Source organism: Lemur catta, chromosome 16 (assembly GCF_020740605.2).
Source record: "Lemur catta isolate mLemCat1 chromosome 16, mLemCat1.pri, whole genome shotgun sequence".
Lineage (NCBI taxonomy): Eukaryota > Metazoa > Chordata > Mammalia > Primates > Lemuridae > Lemur > Lemur catta.
In genome coordinates, this window is record NC_059143.1 from 13968569 (window position 1) to 13991519 (window position 22951).

Below are 22951 nucleotides of genomic sequence, written 5' to 3' on the forward strand. Positions count from 1 at the left end.
TTTCCAATTTCATTTTCAATTAGCTGTACTACACCATAAATCTCATGGTTTTTGGATAAAATGTTCACATTCTTTCTGAAGGAATCTGACTCCTCTAGAGTTAGATGTGTTATTACTCAATCACATTCCTGGTTCTGAACGCTGGGGATATTGGTGAGTTTCAGTACAGCAGCACTTGTTGCCTGAGAGATGACCGACAACAGCCACCACCACTCCAGACCACAGAAATCCAAACCACTGTTCTAATTTAACACAGGGAGGAGGCTGGTGCCATTAAAACATAGTGTTCAGTAGCTTATTTTTATATTTTTGGTGTAAACATCTCTGAAATACTTTTTGGCAATAACACCTTTAAAATGTACTAGTAAGCAGTATATTTCTCCCACCCTCTGTTTTTCAGACTACTTGCTTTTGGGTGTCTTTCTAAGATTTCTGGTGTAAGCAAACAAGTGTGGTAGGGCGACTGCATTGAACACTGAAAGAATCATGTTTTCTAAAGGGAAATGGAAAGAAAATGAGACCTCTTTCCCTTCACTGACTGGGAATCAGGACTGCCTTACCTCTGGGAGGCAAATTTACAATCTAATTATACTTTTGACTTTTCATTAGTTTGGGGATGCTTGGCATTCTTAATCTGAGGTTTAATTATTGCTAAGTATAGATCTTCTCTGTGGTCTCCTATGCAATTTCTCAGGATTGTCTCCCTGCCTCCCCCTCCAACTTGTCCCTAAGTGGCTCATCCGCTGAAAATAGTGTGAATAAGAAAAGCTAGCAGATGATAGCTCTCAAGCAGTGTCATAACGGGGTGTCTCCTTTCCCTAATAAATGCTTATTCTCATTAAAATATTACTTCAAAACAACTCATGCAGCCACTGCCAAAGTAAGTTAAATGGCCCTTGAAGTATTAGCTTTCAAATGGGAAAATAGACACACATTTTGTGATAGGAAAAGTATGTTTCACTTTGGTAAACTCAGCGTGTGGGTAATCTTTCCGGGAGGCAAGTCAGACACTTATTTCTCCCTGGTGGGAACAAGGGTAGGATCCCAGGAGAGAAAGCTTAGAGTGGTGGCAGAGCCCAGCCTTCCTGCCAGGCGGTGTGTGTCCACAGAGGGCACGGGCTGTCTCAGCTTCCGGATACCTGTCTATGGCAACAAGGCAGGGGACAGCATCTTGCGTTGGAAGATAAATACCAGGGATGAGATTGATCTATACTTTGGTTTGTGCTCACAAACAACTTCTTAGATATTATTGATGGGCCACTTAATATCCTGACTTATTATTTTTCCCTTTAATAATGGCTAACATTTATTGAGCACCTGTCTTGCCAGGCCTTATTATTTTCTCCATTTTATGATGGGAAGACTTAGGCTCAGTGAGGTTGTATTACTTGTCTAAGGGTACCCAGCTGTCAGTTGGAGGATCAGTATTCAAATTTAGGCCATCTGATTCCAAAATCCTAAATTTCTGTTTTTGTTTTTTTTTTTCCCCAACAGATAAAACTGGAGGGGGAAAGCCTGGGGAAACCCAGGCAACTCGCATTTATCTGCATACTTTTGCATTACTCTGCTCTGACATGTTTTATTAAGTTGTTTTACATTTTTGAGGAAACTGAAGGGCAACCAAAGAGTCTAGACAAAGACAAAGAGAACAATATTATTTCTGTAAAGGCAAGTGCAAGAGAAGGGATCGATGCAAAATTCGCGCAAATCTGTTTGAATCTGATAAACAGTCGTCCTTATTGGTGGGGAGGGGTGGACCATATCCCCCCTCTCAGTCCCAGCCTGCCTCTGACTTTTCTGGGATTTTATGCACCTGAAGATGTTCCAATCCCCCACCCCTGCAAACACACACACACACACACACACACACACAGACACACACGCGCGCGTGCACACACACACACACACACACTTTCCTAGACTGGAGAGGACTTTGGGGTGTCGAGGAAAGAGAGACTGGGGGGTTCCTATCTGAGGTAGAGCCCTGCTGATTGATGAGTGAGTGGCCTCAGCCATCAGGCCCTGTGATAAGACACCCTTCGTGGGGTAATTGCTTCTGCCCCACGAGGGGGCAGGTGAACAGGTCGAGATCAGAGAGGGGTGGATGCTACAAAGTCTTAGACTACCCCCTGACCATGTAAGCAGAGTCAAGAGTTGGAACATGTCAGGCGAGAGCGCTCAAGTAAACCTGAGACATTGCCAAGGGGTAGCAGGCTGGTCCCAAGACTCCTTCCTCAATCCAGACGTCTCCCTGCAGAGCCTCCAACTAGTGGGCATTTAGGTGTCTTCCTACCTCTGGGCCGGACTTGGGACTTTGGAAGGCTGGGAGCACAAGGTGGCTGATGGGGGGTAGGGATGGGGGCAGATGGCCCTGACAGAGGCAGCGCCCTGGGAGCTGTTGTTTTCAGCACTTCATCTGCTGGTGCTGGTGCCGGACTAGGGGTGCCCCACAGAAGACTCAAATCAGACGATGAGGCTGAGAAGGGTTGGGGTAGGCGGGAGACTGGCCAGCAACACATGCTTTCTAAAGCATGAGGGTACTAAGAGATTTGATGTCTGTCCTTTGCTCTAGGGCCAGGTGGCATTTAGGAAAGAGAAATGGTAAGGGATAGATTTCCCACCAGAAACCTATTGCTTTAGGAATGATCAGCCCAGAAGTGGGTTCTGATCCCATATTTGCCAGTTACAAGATGTCACCATGTTGGATCTCAGTTTTCCCATCTGTTAAGGAGGATCTACTCTGACCCTTCAGAGTGGCAGTTCCGAGGACTCTGCTCCACCGCCTGCTGGCTGTGGTCACCTGGGTTTCATCACACCAGAGCCTGAATCTCTAGCCCAGGCTTCTTCCTAGCCACAGCCTAATAATTCATTCAGTCAACACATCTTTGTTAAGTCCTACTGTGTGCCATACTCTACTAGATATTGGGTGAGCAAGGTAGATAAGGTCTGACCATCTGGACTCATAACTGTAATAACATCAGGGCTGAGGAATTGATGTGCTCTGCAGCCAGCCACTAGAGGAGACGCTCTCAACTGGAGCTCTTGCAAAGACGAAGCAGATTCCAGGGCTACTGCCCTGTGTCGCTTATCTTCCAGGTTTGGCTTATCGGTGATTGAATGCATGTGGTTGGTCCACTGTCACCATCAACCCCCAAAACAGTCCCTGCACAATTCTTGCTGATAGGTTTGTCATGAGACAAGAAAACATTGTCAGAAGTGCCATTTTCAAGAACAGACTGTAACTCCTGTGGGTGATTAGTAAAAATAATAATAGTAAATTAATATTTTAAACAAGGGACAGGGAGGTATAGACATTCTGAGTGGAAAGTATTTCATTCTTTCATGCTGACAACTACACCAACCATCTAAAGCTTAAGGGAAGTAACTTTTCAATAAAGCATTGATTTGACTTCTTTTTGAGTGACATTTCAAGAGCCAAAACCCATATAGTACCCTGAAAGGAGAATTCTGTAATCATATAGCAGTGAAACCAATGTGAACAGAAATTCCTAATCCCAAATTAAGATTCCAAGAAGATCCTAGGAGCTTTCTTAACCCCAGAATTTATCATGAATAATCAGTACTCTTAAAAAATATAAAATAAATGTATTTTTCAGCATAAAAGGAGATTTAAATTTAAATACATTTATCAGACTTTGATTAATCATGATTCCTTCCCGCTTATTGAATGGCTCAGTTTTATAACTCAGTAACACATGAGGTGTTATTCAGTAGTCTGAGGAGATGAATGTTTGACAAACTAACTTGTCTTTAGCTCTATGGAAGGAGCCACACTTCTTTGCACTTCGGTCATTTTCTTATAGAAATGTTAAGAAACTAGCTGATGTTTATAAAATTATTTATTATTCAAAGGTAAAATAGTCCACCTTTAAAGTAGATAATATATGCTTCAAAATATAACCGTCTCATAAAATACACTTATGCTCAGTGATCCCAGGCGTTGAAGCTGATCATTTCTGTGTGGTGGTGAGAAGTGGGGGCTCTGAAACTGGCAAGCCTGGGGACTGCTGGCAAATTACTTAACTCCCTGGGGCCCCAGTTTCTTTATCTGTCAAATGGGGGATAATATTGGCATCTACCTGATAGGGTTGTTTTGAGGATTAAATACATTAGCGTAGATCAATTGCTTAAATTGTGTCTAGCACACAATAGGAACTCAAGATGTTTTAGTCTTGTAATACTGTATTATTATAACCTGCTGCTTCTTCCAGACAGGAAGTTAATTGCCAATCATCAACCATCTGTGTTAATTTAATCAGGTGATATAGTTTAGACCCTGAAGGCAACTTTTTGGTTTTGAAATTAAAATAACTTTCAAATTGCAGATGTGTTAAAACTGACCTCAGGGGCAGGAGGAGTGAGTTGTGTGCTATGTGGGGAACAGCGTTAGTATTAGTTCCAGGTGCCATCACTCCTGTCCTTGTCATCGTCGGGATGGTAGTCAAAAATCAGCCCTACACAGAATGCAGGGACCATACTTACAGTGAAGTTTGTAATTGTAGTAATGGTAGTACAGCTTTCCTATTTGTTATCACAGTGGTAGGAAATTGATAAATATATGTAAATATATTCGCCTAGGAGCACTAAGTTTTTTAGGACCACTATTGTTCATGTGCCTACTGATGATGACATACTGTTTTTAAAGACCTGTCTCTCAAATCCAGTGCTGAGTTTTATCCAGTAAGGACATGACATCAAGGAATCACAACATTAAGCAAATTTGTCTCTAAATAAACATTTGGACAGGTGTATGTATAAATATGTTTTTTAACCATATGACATCATGTCTATTCATTGGTAGTGTTAATTTTCCATTTAGCTGTCTTATTCCTGTTTTATTTGTTATTTACAATTGGGCCATCAAGTCCTAACTAGCTTTCGTGTATTCTTTATTAGACAAATACTTAGTATCTACTTTCTATGTGCAAGGCACTGTAGAAACATCAAATAAAATGAGTAAAATATAGCCTCTGTGCTCCCAAGAGCTTGCAGTCTGATAGGCAGAAAAGATTTATGTGTAAACCGCCAGACTCCAAGGGAAAGGGAAGAAAGTGCCCTATTTGAGGTTCAGATACCTGAACACAGGGACATTTTCATTTAGCTCCTCTCTCCAGATTTGAGCTAATTCATTATCTTGAATTATATTTCATATTTTAGATTACATTATGCTAATAGGGTAAACATCATTAAAGAAAAATATTTTAAGAGAGAGGCAAAGGGTGCATCAGGGCCACCATGAGACCTTTAAATGTGGCATTTTAGTGTGGGAGGTGAGAGGAAATCAAAGTTTTCTTTTTTTTTTTGAGGCAGAGTCTCACTGTGTTGCCCGGGCTAGAGTGAGTGCCGTGGCATCAGCCTAGCTCACAGCAACTTCAAATTCCTGGGCTTAAGTGATCCTACTGCCTCAGCCTCCCGAGTAGCTGGGACTACAGGCATGCGCCACCATACCCGGCTAATTTTTTCTATATATATTTTAGTTGGCCAGGTAATTTCTTTCTATTTTTAGTAGAGACGGGGTCTCGCTCTTGCTCAGGCTGGTCTCGAACTCCTGACCTCGAGCGATCCACCGGCCTCGGCCTCCCAGAGTGCTAGGATTACAGGCGTGAGCCACTGCGCCCGGCCCAAAGTTTTCTTGAACTTTATTAAACTCAAAATTTTGTTCCATCATTTGTAATTAATTAATTGTGGTATATTCCTTTGCCATAATTGTTTAGATAATCTAAACATACAGTTAAGTGATTTCAAAACAAAAAGATGTATCAGTGCTGTTATTTGTAAACAAAGACCACTTATGTTTTTGTGCCTCCAGGGAAATAGATGGCATTTGTTTTTCCTGCCAAGTCGCCCACGTATTTGAGGCCCTTTCAAGGCCATTATGAAATGTGAGGCAGGAATTCAAGTCCTCATCCTGACTCTCTTATTAACATGATTAACACGATTGGATGAGAATGTTCCTCATAGAAGAAAGGGAAGCACATCACCTTTGCTGTAGTTACCTATGCATGATGGACACAGGTGTCAAGGTTCTGAATGTCGTATTTGCTCTTTATTTCTTAAGGCTGTGGGGAAATCTGGTTTAGCCCCCACTACCAAGTTAGGGGTAAAAGTAACAAAAACACCCCTCCCCCAATTTTGTTTGACTGTAAAGGAAGAAACAAAGTACCTATGTCTCTTTATCCTAAAATCCACCGTTTTTACAAGCATCAGAATGGCAAGTTGTGCCAGAAATTGGAGTCATTCTGTGTGTGTAAGTTTGATTTAAACAAAAACCTGTATCACTGAATCAAAAAGTGTTCCTATTATTACAAAACATAAAATTCATAAAGCAGCTGAATAATTGAAATAAATCCTCCTGTAATACTTGTGAATAATCTACAAGTATTTACATTGCTACACATTCCTTCATCCATTTGGAGCAGTTGAATGGAAGGCAGATCTAATTACTCCTCAAAATATCCTGAAGCTGAGACACTTTATTACACTGCTTTGAGCTCATTCACTTGCAGAATACTTAATAACTATGTTCCAGAAATGTCAGCGGGTGGGGTAGGAGGTGGGTAAGGGGGAAAGGAAACTATGCGGGGAGCCAGATAAAGTTTTGCACTTGTAAAGCCATAAAACCAGGGCAAATATTACCAATACTGCACTTAGGGTTAAATCAAGATTAAAGATGTCTTTCCTCAGTTTTGACAGTCCAGAATACGTTAAGATTAATCATCTTCAATGTCAAATAGATACTTCAGAGCCAATTTGCTGAAGCCCAAATAGAACCCACCCCATGTATTACTATTTTGCTAATCAAAGTTTCCTGCTGGCCCCCTCCCCTAAGTAGTCACCTTAGTCTGGAATTTTTGTATCTTTTGAAACCAAATGATTAAAATAAAACCTAAAGCTATCCTGCATTTCATGAAAATTCAAGTCCTGGGATATTTGTTTTGGATCTTAAAGCACAGTAGCTTGTTATCATTACCTCTGCGTTTTTTGTTTGTTTGTTTGAGAAAGAGTCTCACTCTGTTGCCCTGTCTAGTGTGCCTTGGTGTCATCATGGCTCACAGCAACCTCAAACTCCTAGGCTCAGGGGATCCCCCTGCCTCAGCCTCCCGAATAGCTGGGACCACAGGCATGTGCCACCATACCTGGCTAATTTTTTCCTATTTTTAGTAGAGACAGGGTCTCACTCTTGCTCAGGCCTGAGCTCAAGCGATCCTCCCACCTCGGCCTCCCAGACTGCTAGGATTACGGGCGTGTTACTTGCTTGTTACTGCGCGTGTTACTTGCTTGTTACTGCCTTGTTACTTCAAAGAAAAATCATATTTATTAAGCAGCTAATATGTGTCAGGTGTTTTCCATTTATCAGTTCACATTTCCCTCCCCAAAATATGTAAGAGAGGAATTATATTAATAGGTTCCATCTTACAGGAGACTGAGAGGCTGTTGCAAATTTATTGCTCTTACAAGGTGAAGCTGGTCTTCAAACCCAGGTGCTTGAATTCCAAAGCCTGAGCTTCACCATTAATTACATCAGCTTCTGGTGTTAGGAAGGAAACAAGTCTTCCGGAATATCACAGCACCATCAAGGGGATACTGAAAATGTTAAGCAACTTGGTGACACACTATGGAAACCACAGTTCCCACGTGAAAGGAACTCCATGGAGCACTGGCCAGTGGAGGGTGGCTTGTAGACTCAGGGTTCCAGATGGCACTGGGCATCTGGCCTCAGGGGTGTAAGGATAATGTCCTATGACAATGAGTAGTAACGGCAGGGACACGTGGGGCAACTTGCAGGAATGCTCAGAACAGAGGCTGCTCACCAAGTTGGTTGGAAGTAGTTAAATATTTTAACAACCAATGGGCCCATACTGTTTTGTTCTAAGAGTAATGACAAATACAGAACACGAAAGCTGCAGATGCATCCAGGTATAAACTGTGGCTGTTGGCTACATGTATGTAGACAGCACCACTGAGCCCAGCTTGGAAGAGGAGTCTAAATTCAGCCTGGTCCCTGTCCACAGTCCTTCAGCCTGGCTCCTAAGAAGTCTGAATTTACTGTGTTGTTCAATTTGGCACATTTTGGAAACCTACTTTATGCCATGTATTTAAGGCCCCGAGTTCAAACTTTTCCTTCTGTTGTTTCAGGTTGAACTCCACACTCTGACTCGCCATCAGCATCTCTCAGACCTGAATACTTTGCTTTTTGTCTGCCTGACTTATCTTCTATTCACATTCCTTTGTTTGCTTTATTTTTTATCAAAGTTATTGATGTATGTAGTTTGAAGAGTCAAATAGTAGCACAGGTTTATTATGAAAAACAGCTGTTTCCTGCCCAGGCCACCTTCATTTCACCATTTTCCATTTCCAAGCGGCAGCCTCTTGATAATTTTTTACTGTTTTCTTTTGGCTGTTTACGGACTGATGCCTAACAAACTATCTCCAAACCCTGCAGCTTAGAACAGCAGCTGTTTTTTTGCTCACAATTCTGTGAGTCAGGCCGGGCTGGATGCGTGGCTTCCCTCAGGAGTCTGGAGAATCACTGGGGGTGGCTGTAATGGGGGAGGGCTGCCTGATGTCTGTCTGTCTCTCTCTCTCTCTCTGTCTCTCAAGAATCTCTCATCCCCCAGTGATTCTCTCTCTCCAGGGGGCTTCTAGTCCAGCAGGGTAGGCAGGGTGTGAAAACAGAAGCTGAAAGGCCTCTGCCGCCTGAGCCCCTAAGTCACCCATTGACTCCTCTGCCACATTCATGGGCCAGAGCAAGTCACAGGCCCAGTCCAGATTCAAGGGGAAGGAATTGGACTTGAACGTGAAGGGCTGGAAATAATTAATTGTTAGTAGCCCTTTATAGGATGATCTCCCACAACCTCTGTTCTCTCTGAGACAAGTTTATGGTGCTCTTGCTTCATTTTTTTTTTAATGTTCGGCATTATATATTGACTTCCCTGTATAGCAAATTAGGGTTTAGTTCTCTTTTGTCTTCCAGCTCCACCTAACGACCCTCACATATACCTCCTATTCCCCTCGATCCTCCCAATACAGTTACAGCGTAATCTCGCTTAGGTCAGTATTCAGTGTTGATATTATTATGGTGATGCCATTGCTATTCACAGCCAAGTCCTATTTCTTTCTTGCATAACTCCCCCCCACCCCCCGAATTAATAATCCTCTTGCTATTTTGTTTGTTGAGCTCCCAGTGTGCACATAATGATTCATCCCTAGGGTCTCTTCTGCGTTCCCAAATCTCCCCCTCAGCGTGTTCAGACTTATCAGGTATTTTCTCATTTTTGTCCTGGAGCTTTCTGGCCGGCTCAGGGTTAGGGTTAGGTTAGGGTTAGGTTAGGGTGTATACACACACACACACACACACACACACACGTACATGGAGATGCACACAAACACATGCATACACACTAGGCTTGTTCCTTATTTTACTGGAATACATTCTCCAGTAACTTCTCAAGACAAGTGCGCATGGGAGGTACATTTTTGGGGACTCTTGTCAGTCTGAAAAGGTCATTATGCTACCACCTTATTGAACTGAGAGCTTTCTATATTAGAAATAATTTATGCTTAGAATTTTGAAAGCATTGCTGTATTTGCTTTTAGCTTCTAGCTTTGTTGCTGAGAATTGTGAAGCTGTTCTTGTTTTCTTTTTTTTTTTAATTCTTGTAAGTGTTCTGGGTTTTTTTTCCCCCATCTGGAAGTTTTTAGGATTTTCTTTTTGTCCTCAGTGTTCTGAAATCTTACGGGGATGTGTCTTACAGTGGCTCTCTTTCCTTTCTTCCTGCTGGGCAGTGATGGGCCTGTTCATTCTGGAGACTCATGTTCTTCAATGCTGGAAAATGTGGTTCTGTTATTCCTCCAATGGTTCCCTCTCTCTGTTCTTTTTCCTGAAACACCTGTTACTTGAATATTGGACCCCGTAAACTGAATCTCTAATTTTTTCTTCTCTTTACTCTTTTCTATTTATTTTTCTTCCACTTGCTATAATATTTTGACTCTGTCCTCCAACCTTTCCACTGAGATTTTATTTCTGTGATCACATTTTTAATTTCTAAGTGTTCTTTCTTTTTCTCTGATGGTTGATTTATTTGTTTATTTATTTATTTTAGAGATGGGCGGATCTTGCTATGTTGCCCAGACTGGAGTGCAGTGGCTATTCGTAGGTGCCATCATAGCACACTACAGTCTCCAACTCCTGGGCACAAGCAATCCTCCCGCCTCAACATTCTGAGTAGCTGGGACTACAGGTGTGCACACCACACCTGGCTTGATGGTTGCCTTTTTTTTTTTTTTTATAGCATCCCATTCTTATTTTATGGATACATTCTCTTCTCTTTGTAGATATTCTAATGGTATTTATTTTTCATATTTGTCTTTTCATGTCAGAGACTGTGTCACTTGTCTGGTGACCCTTGGCTGTCTTGTCATATTTAAGAGCAGAGCATTATAAAGGTTAATTGAAACCTCCTTATCTTTGTGGTTTTGTGAACTCTGACCATCATTTTAAGCTGATCTGATTGGGCTGCTCCATTGAGGACCTCCTGAAATTGGAACCATTTATTTTTTCTAAGCTGGTCAAATTCCCCAGAGAAGAACCTTCTAATCTTTAGCCTGGAGGGGACAGTCTGGTTGACTTTGTGAGAAGAGGACCCAGGTCTGAACATTCAGCAGGTGAACTTTCACCTTTCCCTGGATTTCAGTACAGTTCCCCCCACCTCCTGGTCTTGGTGTCCACTAGACAGGAGAACTTTTGTTTTAACATCTCCCAATAATAAACCTTTGATCTTCTGCTGTGGTCAGGGATCAGTTATCCAGCTCTGTTAGGAGCCTGGGGGTCCAACTGCTTCTTTGTTTCCACATACTATAGAAATCATCCATTTAAAGTGTGCAATTCAGTGATTTTTTAATTTTTATTGTATGTCCACAGATTTCTCAACCATCATTTCTTTTTTTTTGAGACAGAGTCTGGCTCTGTTGCCCAGGCTAGAGTGCCCTGGTGTCAGCCTCGCTCACAGCAACCTCAAACTTCTGAGCTCAAGCAATCCTCCTGCCTCAGCCTCCTGAGTAGCTGGGACTTCAGGCATGCACCATCACACCTAGCTAATTTTTTTATTTTTAGTTGTCCAGCTAATTTCTTTTTATTTTTAGTAGAGATGGGGTCTCGCTCTTGCTCAGGCTGGTCTCGAACTCCTGAGCTCAAGTGATCCTCCTGCCTTGGCCTCCCAGAGTGCTAGGATTACAGGTGTGAGCCACCATGCCTGGCCTCAACCATCATTATAATTAATTTTGGAACAGTTTCATCACCCCCAAAAGAAACCTCATATCCATTAACAGTCCTTCCCCATATTCTCTCAAGATCTCTAGCCCTAGGCAGATATTAATTTGCTTTCTGAATCTATAGATTTGCCCAATGTAAACATTTCATATAAATGGAATCATACAATATGTGGCCTTTTGTGACTGGCTGTTTCACTTAGCATAATGTTTTCAAGGTTTATCCATATTGTAGTATGTGTCAGTGCTTCATTTCTTTTTATTGCTGAATAATATTCCATTGTATGGATATACCACAATCCATTTATTAGTTGAACATTTGGCTATCTCTCCTTTTGTGCTATTATGAATAATGCTGCTATAAACATTCATGTACAAGTTTTTGTATGGACCTATGTTTTCATTTCTCTTGGGCACATACCTAGGAATAGAATTGCTGGATCATACGGTAACTCTATATTTAACTTTTTGAGAAAGGCAGACTGTTTTCCACAGCTACTGCATCATTTTGCATTCCCACCAGCAGTGTGTGAGGTTCTAATTTCTCTATATCCTTGCCAAAGCTTATTATCTGTCTTTTTGATTATAGCTAACTGCTTCTTAAACATATGTTCAGCCAGTCCTCCTATTTTAGCCACACTTTTATTTCTTTTTCAGAGTTACCTATGTCCCAAATTCCTAAGCTTTTTCAGGATTCTGCAGTATCAATCATTGCTTCTTAGCTTTCTCTACTGCTAGCACAGGGTACAGTTTCTGGGGCCTGCAGGTCAGCTACCATTATGGTGTAAAACTCCAGAGTCCCACAGACCTGGGTCTTACTCCAGTCTGGCTACTCACAAGCCATGAGACCTTAGGTCAAATTAACGTAACCTCTCTGAGCCTCAGTTGTCTCATCCGTAAAACAGAAATGTAACAAAATGTGAAGTATCTGGCATTCAGTAGGTACTGACTAAATATTAATTCTCTTATCATATCCAAATATGGTGGATTTTCAAAAAGAGACTTAATCTCTTGTCTTCAGGGATTCATGAGCTAGAGGGAGAGAAAGAGAGACGTATATCTCTAATTTGCTTAATTTTTATGTGCCTATTATGTGCTGTAAATGTGTTAGTTGCTGAGGGTACAATGTGACAAGTTTCCTGTTTTCAAATGGCTTTCCATCTGGTGGCATCAGAACCAGAACTGGAACATAATGCAGACTGGGTTCAGTACTGTCAGTCATGTCGACACAAAGGGAGTGTACCACAACTGGGTCCACAGATTGACTGGAACATTTTAGTATGTATGACTCTCAACTCTTTAAGCCGACTAAACTAACCTTCCCTTCAACTCATGGTACTCTGAAACAGCAAAGCTAGAGAATAAACCAGCAGCCCAGTCCTGTTCAGTGTTCTCTATCACGAAATTTCTGGCCAACATGGCTCAATGCCAGTTACCAAAGAAAGTAAAAAAAATTAAAAAATAAAAATCACATTCCAAAATAGGTAAGCAAAATACAGCATAGCCCATAGATATTAAAAGGAAAATGCTAAAGTCCAGCTACGGAAGCCAAGAAAATATTTGCTTATAGATACAAGTCTTAAACACTTTTTGTTATTTAATATGTTAAGGTTGTTTCTTCCTTGTAGACAAACTGCTGTCAGAAGCAGGGATTGAGTTATGGCCACCACAGAACTTAGAGGTCTTAAATCTTAACCACATCCTTACTCATGTAGGAGTGTAGCAGTTCAGTGGCTTTGACTGTCAGAGACAGAGTTTGGAAGTGGCAAGTTGCTAAGGAGATTGGTCTTGGAAGAATCTCCTTCTCTGAGTGCATCACTTTTGCAGGCCCTGATACTATGAAGACAATCTGGGACACATTGAGCTCAGATCTACACAGAGTGAGGAAAAGGTTTTGAGAACAGAATATAATATCGCATATAATAACAGGCTAGTTGTCTTAATTACAACCTGTTTGTCAGCCCTTGTGGGCCCGTTCAGTCATTAGGAACACTCACCACTCATTCTTTCTCTATGGCTGTTATAGCTGGATCTAGGTCATCCCCATCACCATCAACCCTATCAGCTTTTGCCCTCTTCCTCCTCCTCAAGTCCTCATTGCCCAACTGTACCACCAGTTAACTGAGCCGTTTGTTAACTGAGCAGCTGATAAAATTTGTGAGTGGGCTCTGGAGGACCACCTAAGCCAAGGAACTGTGTGTGCACCAAGCTTTTTTCCTTCTCTTAGTACTTCTCAGAGTATGTGATAGTTTGAAAACCATTATGAATTTCCAAGAAAGAGATATAATATGCAGTGTTTTCCAGTCTCTTCTCCTCTTCCCCCAAAGAAAAAACCATGGAGAAAGACTGATTTAAGCACTCTCTATGAAACCTTCCCTGATAATTCCAGGCCGAAGTTATCTGGGGTGCCTTACTTGTACCCCTTTTGTCTCATATAATTTTATTTCTACTTTTAGAGTTGGATGAGATAGAGAAATTTTTATTCTCCTAGTAGCTGTTATAAGAATCGCTAGTCCTTTGGGGTGAGTGTTAAGACAAGAAGCGGGGGCTCCTCCCCAGCCTTGTTATGTGTGGCCCTCATGGGTTTGAATACGTCAATTTGGAGGTAGAAGCAGGGGCAGAGCTGAATTGCTTTCATAACAAAAAGAGAAATTTGAAGTTCCCAGGGAAATTTCAGGAAGGAGAGAGGAGTCAGTCAGACTAAATGCTGCATGGGAAAAAGATCAGAGAGGAAAAGGAAAACAAACAAACAAACAGGCTAATGGTAGCCTGCTGAAGTAAGCTTTGGGGAGAACGGAAAGGTCTAATGGGAAATTTTAAGCTGTTTGCTGTCAGGGGCGCAGCACAAACCTGCTCTTTTGTTTCCAGCGTGACATCTTCAGTGATGTTTCCATGCCCCACAGGGTCTGAGTGTGAGTGGGTTCTGCTGCAGGGCTGGTGCAGGGGATAGAGCTGGGTGGGGGTGGCTGGTGTCGGGGTGGCATCGGTAATGATATTCACGTCTCATCAGCTCTGTTGGGCTGCAAGCATATATTTATTGAATGAATGAATGAACAAATGAATATATTTCTAAGAAGCAGCTGCAAATAACGGTTTCTCTTTAACTGAGACTAGACCAGGCCTCAGCCATGAATGCGATAGATTCCTAAGTAAAGCAGGCGGGAGTATGGGCTTGATCTGTACCTGCTGGGCCAACCAGTCACTCAGACAGTGAGAATGGTGCTGTTCTCTTGGTTGTAAGCAGGTTCTTCCCTGCAGAAAGAACCAAAGATTTAATCTCTGACATAAGCGGTCTGCTTTGATTATAAATATCTGGCCTTCTAGATTCCTAACCAAGATCTCTTCCCTGTCGTCAGAATGAGGAGATAATGGCAAAATGCAAAGATCTCACACCTCTCTATTTTCTGTTAGAAATAATTGCTGTGTCACGTGTGTTTTTATAAACACATTATCACAAACTAGCATTCTAAGGGTCACCACATTGTGTTATAGATATGACGCATCTTGGGTTCTCTGTAACATTTCAAGGTTCAGATATAGCTGGGTCGTGTCCCATTTAGGGGTTGAAAGAGACCACCACAGAGGCTCTCTTTTTCCCTATATGCCTCTCTTTCTTGAAAGCCAAGGTGAGGGACCATGACTTACTCATCTCTGAAGCCCACAGCCTGGCAGTCTCTGATCCATGGTAAGTGCTGAGTAAATACCTTTGAGCTGAGCTGCCCATGGGGAAAAAGCTGAGTGCTGGGGAGGTCATGGTGGCCAACTCAAGAATAATGGGCCAGGCACGGTGGCTCACACCTGTAATCCTAGCACTGTGGGAGGCCGACATGGGAGGATCGCTTGGGGTCAGGAGTTCAAGACCAGCCTGAGCAAGAGTGAGACCCTATCTCTACTAAAAAATAGAAAAATAGGAAAAAAAGAATAATGGGCAGGGCTCCAGGGAAAGGCCTGGCCTTGACACCTCTTACTTGTCGTCAAAAGCGTCCTTTACTCGTACAGGTAATATGAAATTGTGTCTGCACAGTTATTGCCCTTTCTAGACCCTTGCCTGGCAGAACTGCAAAATGAGAAGTTCTTTATCAATGTGATAAGGAATCGTGTCATGTCCACATTAGGAGGGAGATTTTAGGCCCTTTAGTAGAAAGCCTGGCTAACGTGACATTTCTCTTATTTATATGGTAGTTCTACATTTAGGAATTCCCTTGGCAAGGGCACTTTTTGAAACGCATTTACTGGGAAACCATCCGTCGGATTCAATTTTCCAACAGAAGGAGGGTGGAGAAGGGTTTGGTTATCACTGCAGGAGTTAGACTGGGCTCCTGAGATGCGACAGTTGGTGACAGAGATGACCCTAGAGCCCAGACATCTGAAAGGAGGGGCTTTAGGGTGGGTCACATGAAGATGACTTAACCCCTTGGACTGTTGATTATTCTGTCATTTGTCCGACATTCACTGAGCCCCTGCTCTGACAGGCACCATTCTGGGCTCTGGGGATTTATTCGTGAACCAAGACAGACAAAGCCTCTACTCATAGGAAGCATGATGACAGCAATAAATTCACAAACACACACACACACACAAAACATAAACGAGGGAGATATCAGAGAGTAATATTGGGATAAAGTGGGGTGACAGGAGTGGCTGGGTGGTTCAGAAAGGCATCTTGAAGGGTCACACTTTAGCTGAGATCTGAATTAGAAGGAGTCACATTAAGAACAGGAGGAAGAGCATCCCAAGCAGTGGGAACAGGCAGTGCGGAGACCCTGTGGTCTCTCCCAGAAAGCCTGGTGTGATCCAGCAGTATCAGGAATGCCACTGTGACGAGCATCATGGGCAAAGGTGGGGGCGGAGCAGGTTGGCACAGTTGAGTCCTGCACCGACCCTGTGCTTCAGTGCCCTTTGCCAGGGTTAACGTTGTGTCTTTTCTTCTACAGACGACTTCGCAGAGGAGGAGGAGGTGCAGTCCTTCGGTTACAAGCGGTTTGGTGAGTCCTAGCAAAGCTGTGTTCTGTCTCCATGCGCAATCTGAGATACAGTGACAGACCCTCAGAGACCTTACCAAGACCACTGGTGGACCCTTGACACACACGGACATTTGTGGCTCTGAGGTCCGATGTTGGCTGGAAATTGTGTTTCTATCTACGAGGAGGACGATGTCTCACAACTCTGAGGGGCCGTGGAACCGGAGCTGGGCCCAAGCATGGGGAAATGACGGGATGTTTTTGGGTCTGCCGGACATAAAATAGACGGCTTACTAGATGAAATATGGTGGGAAAGGTAAATCTGTGGCAAGATAGGAGCAAAATACATGAGATTTCTCTGTTTTGATATTTAGAAACATCTTTTTTCTCATCTCTAACTTTTTGCTCAGGCCTTGTGCTCGTAACTTAGCATTAGTGGGTGAGCGAGAGGGACTCACCTAGACTCAGGTGCTCTGGAGTAGGCTGATAACACCCCCAAAAGACATCAACGCTCTGATTCCTGGAACCTGAATTTTAGCTTATGGCAAAAGACTTTGCAGATGTGATTAAACTGAAAAACTTGAGATGGGGCGATGATCCTGGGTTACCCAGACGGGCCCTAAAGGCCATCACAAGTGTCCTTATAAGAGGAAGGGAGAGAGAGGGAGATCTGACTGCAGAGAGAAGGTGTGATGACAGAAGCAGAGACTGGTGTGGCGTGCTCATGTCCAGAAATACAGGTGGTCACTGGAAGCTTAAAAAGGGAAGGCAATGGTGGAGGGGGAGCAGTCCTTCTCATGTCTTTATTTTAGCTGAGTAAAGCTGATGTCAGACTTCCGGCCTCCAGAACTGTAAGAGAAGGAATTTGCAGTGTTTAAGCCACCATGTTAGTGGTAATCTTTTACAGTTCATACGGAACTAATACATGCTCCTCCGCCTCCTAGGCCGCCGCACACAGGTGCTCTTCTCTGCTTTGACTGTGCTTCTCAGACTCTGCAATTTGACTTTGCAATGCCAGTGGACGTTGCAAAGTTTCAAAGACAGTTCAAGGAAACTAAGGTTTTTCCAACCAGCTTGTTTCTGTGCCTTGGCCAGAGGAAATGGAGAAGGATAGAGTAGAAAAGAGAGAGAGTGTGTGTGTGTGTGTGTGTGTGTGTGTGTGTGTGTGTGTGTGTGTGTGTGAGAGAGAGAGAGAGAGAGAGAAGAGAGAGAGAGAGTGCGAGAGAGAGAATATGAAAGAGAATGAAACTACTTCCTGTTGCTTAAAAAAAAATTCCTGGCCGGACTTTGATGAAAGTTAACAACCCTCAGCTGCTCTGGCTCCTGAGTTGCTTTAGCATTTTTCCTTCTGGATACACACTTCTGCATTTCTTTCTGGGAGAACACAGGGCTTTAACATGGGAATGCAGTGGCAGCAAGCCCACAGCTCCTCTATTCCGACCCTGGCAGAGCAGCCCATGCTCAGTCCTTCCTCCCCTCCCCTGTATTCCTGCTCCTTTCCTACGCTATTCCGTGTTTCTGGGTTGGTGTGTTCTGCTTTCCCATGGGGGAGTCACTGAGGACAGCAGTAGGAGTAAAGCTGAAACCAAGAATTATAAAGGAAAACAAGACAAACAGACAAAAAACATGGAAAGCAAAAGTAAAGAAGAAAATGAAACTTGTCAAACAAGGCTAAATAAATGTTGAGATGCCTGCATGTTTTGGAAATCAGTAGAAATGTGAGAGTAGAACCAAGAGAAAAAGTTTCTTTAAAAAGGGGGACCTTAGGAGAAGATGTTTTTGTACATTTGACAACCATGTTACTAGCTAGCTGGGTGGGGATTTGGTGAAAGACATGAAAAATAGTATGTTGCTGGAAAGATTTTAATTTATGATGATTAAATTATGCATGGGAATTGCAAATTGATGACTCAGAGGAGATATGATAACAACTTACAAATATTGGAGAACATAAACAGGCGTGAATAGAATGATACCAAGTGGTACAAATGGAAGAGAGGGATGAACTTAGAACGGGAAACCGGCCGGGCGTGGTGGCTCATGCCTGTAATCCTAGCACTCTGGGAGGCTGAGGCGGGTGGATCCTTTGAGCTCAGGAGTTCGAGACCAGCCTGAGCAAGAGTTAGACCCCCCTGAGCAAGAATGAGACCCCATCTCTACTAAAAATAGAAAGAAATTATATGGACAACTAAAAATACATATAGAAAAAATTAGCCAGGCATGGTGGCACCTGCCTGTAGTCCCAGCTACTGAGGAGGCTGAGGCAGGAGGATTGCTTGAGCCCAGAAGTTTGAGGTTGCTGTGAGCTAGGCTGATGCTGTGGCACTTGCCCAGGCAATAGAGTGAAACTCTGTCTCAAAACAAACAAACAAAAACAACAAAATAAAACAAAACAAAACAAAACAAAGCGGGGAACCTTGGAATAGTCTATGCCTGATGTTGAGACTCCTTGGATTCAGCTTCTGGGCAAGGTGATGGGTATCCAGTGTAGGGCTAAGTAGAATTTTGCGGATTGAAGAGTCTTTGGGATGATTTAAATCAGCCTTTAATTTTATAAGTAAGGGAGGTGAGGCCCAGATAGATTAAGTCCTTGCTCAAGCAAGTTAGCTGGAGCTGGGGTTAGAAGATTCTGGATCTCCTAATTCTCAGGCCACTATAGTTTTGGGGAAGGACCCAGCAGTGAGGTTGGGATGACTTCACAACTTCTGTGTCCCAGAGGGGGACCCTGCAGCTCTGGAACCCTAAAGTGGGCTAGACACCCAATCTGGCCCCACTGGGGAGGCCTTGCCACTTTTATAGGGCCTAGGACTCCGGACCTGGTTCTTTAAAAGGTAAATGGTTTTTCAATTTCAGTAAGAAGTGACCAAATCTGTTGTTGAATCCAGCAGAACGCAAGAACCCGTTCCTTCAGGCCTGGTTAAACTTTAACCATTAAAGGAAAACCAAGTCTCTTCCATGCAGCAGGTCAGTAGTGAAGGTGTCTGGAGACAGGGCAGCCCTCGAGGCCCTGCCCCCAATTACTCTTGTGTCTTGAAACCAGTTACTTTAAACTCTGTGGGCCTCAGATGTTGCACCAGCCCATAAGCACAGTGACACCTGCCAAGGGAGGGAAGCCTACCTACCTCACAGGGCTTTGGTGAGGTTAAGAGACATACCAGATGGACAAGTGCTTTGAAGGTACAGCACTATAAAAACACAAGGCTGTCATGTCGCTGTCCTGAAGTTTGGGGCTGTTAGTGCTCTCGGGACATTTTGGTGCAGCCACTGCAGAATATCAAAGTGTGACAGGCCTGAAACCTTATTTCTGGAGAGATGTAAAAGTGTGATTTACTTCTGAAGATGGTAATATTGTAGGCTTTTATTTTTGGAAAAGTAGACTGGATAACAGAGCATTTCACTATTATCTAATTTTAGGTATGTCTTTATGCAAATACAATGAACATAACCTGAATTTAGACTAGAGATGAGCTAAGGGTTAATTATTCACAAGACACAGGGGGCATTGTTTTAGCAAATCGTTACTGGGTAGGCTTGTTTCCAAAGTTATTCATATGGAGTTATTCATAAGCATTTGCTACATGAAGTCAAGGCTGTTTATATAACGTTATTGTGCTTTTTCACATTCAGTGCATATTACAACAAAGCAAAAAGTGTGATCTCTTCCAGTTATCTAGTATGGCATTCAGCACAGTCATCCCTTGTTTATTCAGGGATTCCTTGTTCCGTCTTAGTCTCAGCCAGGTCTCCTGTTTTTCTTCAGCCTTTCCATGTGTCAAGCTTGGTAGCCCTGTCCCCAAAGATCTGGGCAGGTGTCTAAAGGAGAGATCGAGTTAAGTCTGATGGTTTTGCTCCTCTGACAAAAGCTTCAATGAGGAGAGACTTTGAAGGGTTAATTAAGTGGGCATTTCCCAGCTTTAATCAGGCTTTGAGGGTCAGCTTTTTTTGGCCTCAGTATGCAGAGCTAATTGGGACGTAACTATAGCTACAATTTGGCAGAGTTCGCTTTCTGGGATATGAGTTATACCAGTACATTAATTTTTATTTTGTATAGATAGAATGGGATATATAGTACAATGATAGTTTTCTACTAATTTCCGAGTTGCTGTGTTCTTTAAAAATATCACCCCTGGGTCTAGAATCCTTTAATATTATACTTAGCAGAAAGGGAAAGAGAATTAGCACCACCCTGGATGTCCCGGGTGGGCTTTCTCTCTGGAGCCTGCTTTGCCCCCTTGCTGTGCTGTGGGCACTAGACTGATTTTGTTGCATTAGTTGGTCTCAGTGGGTTCTCTTGTGTTTTTTTGGAATACGATCTGGTATAAGGATAGATGCCCAAAGTTGGAATGATGAAGGAGCAAGAGATACAGAGTTCAGCCTGTGAGAATCACGGGTGGATTTAAGGGTTTACAGTGAGCAACTGTGGGCAGCTGGAAACATTTGTTGTTTGCGTTTGACAAACAGAGCTTTGACAAAATTATTTCCTTGGGGCTCAAAAAAAGATCTGAAAAATCACGAACTGTGAAACAGTAACAAAAAAAGTAAAAGCATTCTCTATGGAGTAGAACTCAAGGTTTTCATAAAAACTAAGTGGAAAAGTTCTAAGGGAACTACTGAAAAATCATTTAGGGGTTACAGTCCAAAAAAAGGGCTCTCGGATGCCTTTTCCTTTCAGGTCAGTAAACGTATCTTTGAAATGTATCCTTGCATAGTTTTGTTTATCCCATAACTTCACAGGCCTCTCTGCAGCTATAGCTTCAAACAAGCCAGGCTTTAAGTTTTTTCCCTTTCTTTCCATGAAAAATAGTTGTGGATTAGCAAGTATATTTTTAACAGTTTGACCCACACAGCCCTGGGCATGTTGAAGCAGCCTGAGAAATACGTACTGAATAGAACCCAGCCCTGATCCCTGCCCCTCAACCCCCACCCCCACTACCTTCACTGCCCTCTCCTTCCAAGCCCCTCCTCCCTCCCAATAGGTATACGTTTGAAACTTCAAATCAATGGCTCTGGTTAAATCATTGAGCTGTTTCTTGCCAAGAGGTTTAGAGAAACTGAGTGTCTAAATGCATAGAGGACCACTTAGGCTTCTGAACAATCACAGCACATATGAGCGTAGCCATATAGCCAGAAAGAAAGCTGCTTTCTGCAGCACGTGGTGAGTTTCTGCTTTCAATGCCAAGAGATTGGAAGAGTTTACCAAGAGGATGCTGAGCTCTCTTTCAAAAGCTGCTCAAGATAAACATGTGGATGCCTCACTTCTTGCTGCTTGGGCTTAGGGGAAGCAGGCTGCCTGTCCCTCCTCTCCCAGGACTCTTTCCTGGAAGCCTGGCTTCATCTTTGGGTTTGAAGAAGGCGTCGATTTCAAGCTGTCTGTCTGCAGCAACAAGGAGGGCTCCAGGCATCCCTCCCACCACAGCCCCTCGGAAGGAAGGCTGACACCAGCAGAGTTTACCCGTTCCCTGATGGGAATGCTAGGAATTTCCATCATTTCCTGTGGGGAATGACTAAATAAGCCCAGCGTGAGGCTGTCCCTTTAGCAGCACCTTTTCCAAACATCTCTAAGTGGAAAGGGTAGGACATGAGGCGCAGGACTGACACTGGGAGAAAGGGGAAACGCAAGGGAGCAGAGCTTGATTTGGTGCCCCTCGTGGGGTTTGAAATGTTCAAAGCCGCTTGCATCACTTAGTGGGAGAGTTTTATTTGTGCGGTTTTGCAAATCCTAATGGAGTTGGTATTTCTGATTTTATCAGAACATGGTGTCAAATGACATTTGGGAAAGTTGATGCAAAAGAGCTTCTCAGGCCGAGTCAGGGTTCCCTTCTTGTCCTGTCCAGAGGACGTCTCACTGGTTAGGCCAGATCCTCTCTGCCTCATCTTTCTTGCTCCTCAGTAAAAAAAATTGTTGAATACCACATTCCCATGTGATTGTGATTTTTTAAAATCATGTGAAAAAAAAATCATGTGAATATATGAAAGAAACCATTAAGTTTCCTGTTTTAAATATTTATTGTGTTTCCCACCATTAGTTTGTTTAATTTTCCCAGAAATCCTTTGAGGTGGGAATTATCTGCATTTACAGATGAGACTCAAAAGGTTGGTGGCACGGCCAACATTGGAGTTAAACCTGATTTCAGGCTCAGTGTTCTTCCCGCTCTACCGTGGCTGAGAAGCACAGAGAATTCTTGGGATTCTCAGAGAATCCCAAGATTACGATGGGAGAGTAAGTCATCGTAGATGTGTCTGGACAAAATCAGCAGCTGTTTACACATGGGTCTTAAATATTCCACAATTTCCTAATCTGTATAGTATTGAACACTGGAGCCCTGGATTCTCCAACCACTTTAACACTCCTCCCCGCTTTCCTGGTTTTCATTCACTCATGAACCCTCCTAAGGCTGTGGGAGGGAGAGAAAGGGGAATAATGTGTTTTTCCAACAATTGGGTTGAAGCTGAATGTGGTTTGTTTTTATTTTTGGAAAAATTAAAGAAAAAAAATCTACTCAGCTCTTTTTCTGTTAAGACAGCATGAAGACATTTAGGTTGTTTCCAGTGTGTTTGGTCATTGGGGGTAGGTCCTGTTGGTGGCAACTCCAAGCAACTTAAGACTGATGAAATCTGCAACTTTCCTTAGAAGATTTGAGTTGTTCATTTGGAAGCCCCCTGGGAAAAGGAAAGCTGTCTTCAGGCCATGAATTTTGAGG

General features: G+C 42.9%; 1 protein-coding gene across 1 annotated transcript in view; it reads left to right on the plus strand.

The window, feature by feature from the left end:
• COLEC12 (collectin subfamily member 12) overlaps positions 1 to 22951 on the plus strand; it is a 163626-nt gene that overhangs the window by 3272 nt on the left and 137403 nt on the right. The window contains exon 2 of the mRNA XM_045527979.1: positions 16224 to 16274. Within this exon, the coding sequence (XP_045383935.1) occupies positions 16224 to 16274 (51 nt within the window). The remainder of the gene's footprint in view (positions 1 to 16223; positions 16275 to 22951) is intronic.